The sequence below is a fragment of the Triticum aestivum genome, chromosome 3A (genome assembly GCF_018294505.1).
Source record: "Triticum aestivum cultivar Chinese Spring chromosome 3A, IWGSC CS RefSeq v2.1, whole genome shotgun sequence".
Lineage (NCBI taxonomy): Eukaryota > Viridiplantae > Streptophyta > Magnoliopsida > Poales > Poaceae > Triticum > Triticum aestivum.
In genome coordinates, this window is record NC_057800.1 from 617,025,555 (window position 1) to 617,033,725 (window position 8,171).

General features: G+C 44.8%; 1 protein-coding gene across 1 annotated transcript; it reads left to right on the forward strand.

The window, feature by feature from the left end:
- Window positions 1-1,604: 1,604 nt before the first annotated feature.
- Window positions 1,605-4,037, forward strand: LOC123062629 (pentatricopeptide repeat-containing protein At2g41080). Its single transcript, XM_044486231.1, has one exon. It carries the CDS (start codon window positions 1,846-1,848, stop codon window positions 3,793-3,795), a length of 1,950 nt encoding a protein of 649 aa, XP_044342166.1. The 5' UTR covers window positions 1,605-1,845; the 3' UTR covers window positions 3,796-4,037.
- Window positions 4,038-8,171: the final 4,134 nt, after the last annotated feature.

An 8,171-nucleotide genomic window follows, 5' to 3' on the forward strand; every position in this document is an offset into this window, starting at 1 on the left:
CAAATATAGTGAGTGGAAAGTGGATCTTCCGTCATAAATATAATGTCGATGGCTCTCTCTCACGTCACAAAGCTCGTTGGGTTGTTCGTGGCTTCTCTCAACAAACAGGGGTTGATTTTGATGAAACATTTAGCCCTGTTGTCAAACCGGCCACTATTCGTATTGTTCTTTCTCTAGCCATCTCACAGTCTTGGCCTATCCACCAACTTGATGTAAAAAATGCCTTCCTTCATGGTCATCTTGATGAGGTAGTCTATAGCCAGCAACCATCTGGTTTCATTGATTCTCGTCATCCCACTCACGTTTGTCGTCTCCTCAAATCCTTATATGGGCTCAAACAGGCGCCCCGTGCCTGGTTCCAACGCTTTGCATCCTTCGCTCGTTCCATCGGGTTCATCGAATCAAAATCCGATGCTTCTCTTTTCATCTTTCATCAAGGTCCTTCCACGGCCTATCTTCTTCTCTATGTTGATGATATTGTTCTCACCGCATCCTCCTTATCTTTCCTCACTACCATCATCAATTCCATGGCTCGTGAGATTGCCATGAAGGACCTTGGTCCCATTCATCACTTTCTCGGTATTTCAGCTACTCGTTCGGCTTCTGGTCTTCATCTTTCTCAACGGCAATATATCCTTGACGTCTTATCTCGTGCTGGCATGCGCGACTATCACTCAGTTACTACCCCTATTGATACTAACGCCAAACTTCCTTCCTCTACCGGTCCTCCGGTCTCGGATCCCTCTCTCTATCGTAGCCTTGCCGGTGCACTCCAATATGCTACTCTCACTCGCCCAGACATTGCTTACGCTGTCCAGCAAGTCTGCCTTCATATGCATGATCCTCGTGAACCTCACTTTTCTCTCATTAAACGCATCCTTCGCTACCTTAATGGCACCCTTGATCATGGTCTCTCTTTACACCGCACTGCTACACATTCTCTTACCGCCTACTCAGATGCCGATTGGGCTAGATGCCCGGATACACGCCGCTCCACTTCGGGATTTTGCATGTATCTTGGAGATAATCTCGTCTACTGGTCCGCCCGACGACAGACGGCAGTCTCTCGATCTAGCGCAGAGGCCGAGTACAGAGCTGTTGCTGCGGCCTTTGCAGGTCTTGCCGGGTTCGTCAGTTATTACAGGAGCTTCACAGGCCCATCTCGACTGCTACTATCGTATATTGCGACAACGTAAGTGCGGTATACTTGTCAGCTAACCCGGTACAACATCGTTGCACGAAACATATCGAGTTAGACATTCATTTTGTCCAGGAGAAGGTCGCCCTCGGAGCAGTTCGTGTTCTTCATGTTCCGTCAACCCTGCAATTTGCGGACATCTTCACCAATGGTTTACCTACAGCTCTCTTCCGCGATTTTTGGTCCAGTTTTCACGTCACTGCCGTTCCCGGCTCAGACTGCGGGGGCGTGTTAGAGACCTACTGTGCCACGGCTCATGATAACCTTGGCGTGCAAGTTAAACTCCCACCAAATAGATAGTTTCCTTATTACAACCTCATTGTATTTATACCAAACTCTGTAACTCTCCTGTACATTATATATATGAAGGGGCTGAACCGAGGCAGGCATCAAGCCGCCCAGTTTATCAATCGTACAGGTGCGCCTTCAGCTTATGCTGGATATTCATTTTTTTTTTTGCTCCTTGTTGTAATTTTCATGTGTTTTTGACATGTCTTGTATTGTTGAAAGAAAGTTTTTTATACAAATCCAAGGCCTATTGCTACACGTTCATGTCGTCGAGGTGTTCGACTTGTTGCATTGCCAGTCGCGGTAAACCCAAATTCGCCATGCTTCCGGGGGCGTAGCGCGAGCGGTCGCACGGCCACATGCACATGGCCAGGCCGGCGGTGAAGACGCTCACCGCCGGGCCACCGGAAGCCAAGGGCGAGTTCATCCGTCTCTGCTCAAGCGGCCGCCTCAAGGATGCCCTCCACCACCCCTTCCGGAACGTCCTCTGGTCGGACCCTACCCTCTTCGCCCACGTCTGCCGGGCCTGCCGCGCCATCCCGCTCCTCCGCCAGCTCCACGCCTTTGCCGCCACCTCTGGCGCCGCCGCCGACCGCTTCACCACCAACAACCTCATGCTCGCCTACGCGGACCTCGGCGACCTCCCCACTGCGTGCAGCCTGTTCGAGAGAATTCCGAAGCTGAACGTCATGTCCTGGAACATTCTGATTGGGGGTTACATCAAGAACGGCGACCTTGGAAGCGCTCGGAAGCTGTTTGACGAAATGCCCACGAGGAATGTCGCCACCTGGAATGCCATGGTCGCTGGGCTCACCAATGCAGGGCTTGACGAGGATAGCCTGGGGTTCTTCCTGGCCATGCGAAGGGAGGGATTGCATCCTGATGAGTTTGGCCTTGGGAGCGTGTTCAGGTGCTGTGCCGGCCTCTCCGATCTTGTCTCTGGGCGCCAGGTCCATGCATATGTTGTCAGGTGTGGGATGGACATTGACATGTGTGTTGGGAACTCGTTGGCTCACATGTACATGCGCTGTGGGTGCCTTGCAGAAGGAGAGGCCGTTCTCAAAGCTCTTCCTTCTCTTACAGTTGTGTCATTCAATACCACAATCGCTGGTAGGGCGCAGCATGGAGATTCTGAGGGAGCATTGGTGTATTTCTCCATGATGAGAGGTATTGGGCTAGCGGCTGACGTGGTCACATTCGTCAGTATTATTACCTGCTGCTCAGACTTGGCAGCTCTCGCACAAGGTCAGCAAGTTCATGCACAGGTTATCAAGGCTGGAGTTGACAAGGTTGTTCCAGTCATTACTTGCCTTGTGCATATGTACTCTCGATGTGGATGCTTGGGTGACTCGGAAAGAGTTTATTCTGGTTATTGTGGATCAGATCTTTTTCTTCTCAGTGCAATGATCTCAGCTTGTGGGTTCCATGGGCAAGGACATAAAGCAGTTGAGCTGTTTAAACAGATGATGAATGCAGGGGCAAGACCTAATGAGGTTACTTTCTTGTCCCTGCTATATGCGTGCAGCCATAGTGGTCTTAAAGATGAAGGCTTGGAGTTCTTTGAGCTTATGACCAAGACTTATGGATTGCAACCAAGTGTGAAACACTACACTTGTATCGTGGATCTTCTTGGGCGATCAGGTTGTCTGGATGAAGCAGAGGCCCTTATCTGTTCAATGCCTGTACGTGCTGACGGGGTCATATGGAAGACACTGCTATCTGCTTGTAAGACCCAGAAGAATTTTGACATGGCCGAGCGGATAGCAGAGCGAGTCATTGAGTTTGACCCTCGAGATTCTGCACCTTATGTTCTGCTATCAAATATTCGAGCTACCAGCAGGAGATGGGGAGATGTCAGTGAGCTAAGGAAAAACATGAGGGAGAAGAACGTGAGAAAGGAACCGGGTGTCAGCTGGGTAGAGCTTAAGGGTCAGGTGCATCAGTTTTGCACAGGAGATAAATCTCATCCAAGACAAGGAGAGATCGATGAGTACTTGGAAGAAATGATGGCCAAGATCAGGCAATGTGGATATGCACCAGACATGAGCATGGTGTTCCATGATATGGAGGATGAGGAGAAAGAGGTTAGTTTAACTCACCACAGCGAGAAATTGGCGATAGCATTTGCGTTTCTGAGTTTACCTGAAGGAGTTTCTATCCGAATAATGAAGAATCTACGTGTGTGCGATGACTGCCATGTTGCTATCAAGTTGATGTCCCAGGTCACTGGCCGAGAGATTGTGGTCAGAGATGTAAGCCGCTTTCACCATTTCAGAGATGGCAAATGCTCCTGTGGAGATTATTGGTGATGAGAGCACTCAACTGTGTGTATCTTTTCCATCTGCTGTGGGGAACAAGATCTGTATACTTGGTTCATGGAATTTTTTAAGTCAGCAGGTTTTGGTCTACTCAACTGAGGGATGGGCTATTGAATTGGCTGTTTTGAGTTTCAACTAGTCTGTACCAATCCGACCTGTACTCTGGAAATCATAAAATTCGCTGGATCTCTGATCCTCAAAAATATATGCATTCACTCTGATTCTCAAACAAATCATTGCCTTCTATAAGTGACGGACTAGCATTTTTCAGTAGAATTCTGAAGTTCAGGATATGCATTCTGTATGATATGAATATTTGTGGACAGCGCTGAAATACAAGATTTGGTTTTCTCTACAACTAATTATCTGGTTGTCGTTGTCCCATCTTTCATCTCTTGTCAATATATATGCCTTTATTAATAATTAAATATCTGCTCAGGATGGTCATAAAGCTGGATCATGTGTTCCTGGAGCCTGGAGGTTCTGATCCTTCTGAGAGCATGACAGTAGAAACTATCGGTGCAATTATACCTGGAGCAACAATAGTGCAGCGCTACAAAATGGAAGGCAAGTGTCTCTTTTACTTGTCATGCAATAATTCTGATTGGAATGTCAAGTGACATTGTTTTTTCTTTTCATTTCACTGGATGTATATTTTGGTCAATAAGAACAGTGGCCAGGGTCCACAGGCAACTGCATATATGCATTGTACAATAGTCCCATTGAATTTCGTTTTGCATTGAAATTAATTTTGGATTTTGTCTTTCAATTGGCTGTGCTTGGTTTTGAATAAGATTCATAGTTAGATTTTCTTTTTTGAGGTCATGGCGTTTGTTTGTACAAATTGACAGCATTGTTTGGAGATTCCTCGGGTTTCTTTCTGTTCCCTCTTGTTGCTCATCCATTTGTTCTCTTGATTCACTGGCAATTATGCTGAAAGGTTATTATGCTGCTCTTTTTTTTTCTTTTTCTTGTGAGGGTTTCTTTACCTTGGGAGCGGGCTCGTTGAAAGAAGCAACCAAGCCCAATGGCCAATGGGGGTCTTCAGACACATTCAGGTTCTACTCTTTGGCCCGCAGATTGCTGCCAGATTTTTGTGTCAAGTCATATCCAGACCTGGCCATATGGACCGTGCTTCTAAGGCGCTGCCCGTGGGCACGGATTTTTGGCCTGGCACAATACGTGAATAAAAGGGCCGGGACGCCATGGAACAAAGCCGATCCCTGAGGGAGCTCCTAACACACGCCTGCTTGTATGGGCCAGGCCCACGAACACACAGGTAGTAGCGCGAAAAAAGAAAACTCGGACATAAGTGGCGCTGCACGTGGAATCGAACTCACAATCAATACCTCCAGTAAGTTGTTGGCCGACCACTCGAGCTACTACAAATATATGAAACATTGCAGCGCGACGATACATAAGAACAGTAGCTGCGTAGATATTTAAATTATATGAAAACATTTTAGAAAAGCGTGATTTCTTTTGACAAAAATGTGTTTTTTTTCTCGGAAGTCCACAGATTTTCGAAAAAATTCATCAATTTTCCAAAAAGTTCACAAAAATCTGAAAAGGTTCATCGATTTTTAAAAACTTTCCAGAAAATCTGAAAAAAGTTCATTGATTTTGAACAAAAACTTCATCTATTCTCAAAAAGAGCTTATCAATTTTCAAAAAAAATTCATCAATTCTCAAAAAGAGTTTATCAATTGCAGAAAAGTTCATCGATTTTTAAAAAGTTTACAAAAATCAATTTTGAAAATTAGTTCACAAATTTGAAAAACATTCATCAATTTTGGAAAAGAGTTCATTGAATTTGAAAAAAACTTCATCGAATTTGAAAAAAGTTCATCGATTTTGGAAAAGAGTTCATCAAATTCGAAAAAGCTTCATCAAATTTGAAAAAGAGTTCATCGATTTTGGAAAAAAGTTCATCGAATTCAAGAAAAGTTCATTGAATTTGAAAAAATTTCATCAAGTTTGGAAAAAAGTTCATCCAATTCAAAAAAATGTTCATCCAATTCAAAAAAATGTTCATCGAATTTGGAACAAAGTTCTTCGATTTCGAAAAACGTTCATCGATTTTGGAAAAGTTCATTAATTTGAAAAGTAGTTTATTGAAATGAAGAAAAGAAAAAACAAACAAACAAAACCCTTTCGAATAAACAAGAAAAATGAAAAAAAAAGACATGAGAAGAAAAGAGTGAAGAAGATAGTTTTGAACACATAAGGTAACGGTGGTGCGGTGGTTAGCGTATGGTGCGAAAGAAGAGGAGGCCGTGGGTTCGATTTCCACACAACGCATTTGCATTTTTGTTTCTTTACAACAGAAAAAAAGGAACGATGGGCCGGCCCAAGAAGACGCGTGAAGGAGGGAGAGGTGTGCGCCCTTTGCGCGGTTGCCTGTAGCGGGCACAACGGGCGCCGTTTAGGGAATGCCGATCCCTGAAGCCAGGCCTTAAGGCCAGCCCGGCACGTCCCTTTTATTCATGGGTCGGCACGACACATCTCGGCACGTGGCGGCATGCGGCCCAAGTAGGCCCAGAAGGCTTTTTTGGCCTTCAAACCTAAAAAACAAAAGGCCTAGAAGGCCGAAACGGCTCACAAGGGCCGAAAAAAATGAACAAAGGCCGGTCCACAGGCATGCCGGACCGTGCCGGCCTTTTTTTGGCGTCTGCCAAGCCGATCCCGAAATCACTAATTAAAGAGTACTCGTTGCAAAAAACACTTCACTTTCCTAGGTCGCGACAAGTGGCACACATGCAGCGTGCCACTTGTTGCAACCTGGGAGTTTTTCCTTTTTTTGTAGATTCGTTTATTCAAAACGCTTTATCTTTTAAACCGTGCGTCCAAATCTCAAACCGTTTTCATCATTGGATTCCTCGCGTCGAGATATTCAAAACTAGATCCCATGTTCATAGGTTTTGACGACTTTTTTCATGAAAAAAATCGGACGAAAAAACCGAACCAGGAGCACGGTTTTTTCCCTCTCCGAAAGAGGCACACCCGTGGCTCTCGCAAAATCACACCCATGCCTCTCGTGGAAACAAAACCGTGACTCTTGTGGAAGGAAAAAAAAACTGAAAACGCGTTTTTTTCGTTTCCGAGAGGCACGGCCGTGACTTTCGTGAAAGCACAACCATGCCTCTTGCGAAAGATAAACCGTGACTCTCGCGAAAAAAAATAAAAAACACGTATTTTTTCCCTTTCTGAGAGGCACGGCCGTGACTCTCGCGAAAGCACAACCATGCCTCTCTCGGAAGCAAAACCGTGACTCTCGCGAAAGAAAAAAAAACAAAAAATGCGTTTTATTTTTCCCTTTCCGACAGGCACGGCCGTGACTCTCGCGAAAGCACAACCGTGCCTCTCGCGGAAGCAAAACCGTGACTCTCACGAAAGAAAAAAAACCAGAAAACACGTTTTTTTTCATTTCCGAAAGGCACGGCCGTGACTGTCGCTAAAGCACAAGTATGCCTCTCGCAGAAAAAAACCGTGACTTTCACGAAAGAAAAAAAAGAAAATGCGTTTCTTTCGCACAATTTTTTTTATATTTTTTTATTGAAAAGCTAAGAAAGACCGGGGAAAAACCAAAACATCGAACAAACCTGAAAAAAACCGTTTAAAAAACCGAAAACGCGTGCGGAAAAATAAAAAAATAAAATTCAAAGGAAACGTCCAGAACGCGACACGTGAAGAATAGCTGAGAACGCGCCAAGTGACGCTGATTGTTGCGAGGCTCGCGAAAGAGCGCTCGTTAACTAGTTGGTCCCAGCCGATCCTCGAGTCGAGGCCTTTGGACTGGCACGACATGACCCTATTATAAAAGGTTCGACGTGGGCCGTGGCATGCCAAGCCTTTATATTGGTGTGTCGGGCCGTGCCGCCCCATATGGCCAGGTCTCACGTCACGGCGCTTTGCTGGGCGTTTCCTATTTCGCGTATAGCTGCATACCCACCCACACCCGCATTTTTTTGATTCTATATTATCCGCATGTGTAGAATATCCCTCCCATCCCCACCTTGCTCACCATCCTCTCTATGGGTCGGCCCATTCTGATTTTCTCCCCCAACGGTTTTGGGAAGGTTCTAGAACCTTCTTCAAACTAGGTTTTCCTTTTTCTTTGTTTTTATTCGGATTTTCCCCCTTTTTTGTTTTTGTTTTCCCTTTTTGAAATCCATGAACTTTTTTCAAACTCTGGAAATTTTTAGAATTCATGAAGTTTTCCAAATCCAGGTTTTTTTTTCAAATTCATGTAATTTTTTAAAAATCATGCATAATTTTTCAAATTTGTGAACTTTTATTAAAATATGGGTCAATTTTCAAATTCATGAACATTTTTTAAAATCCAAGAATATTTTCAAATTTGTTAA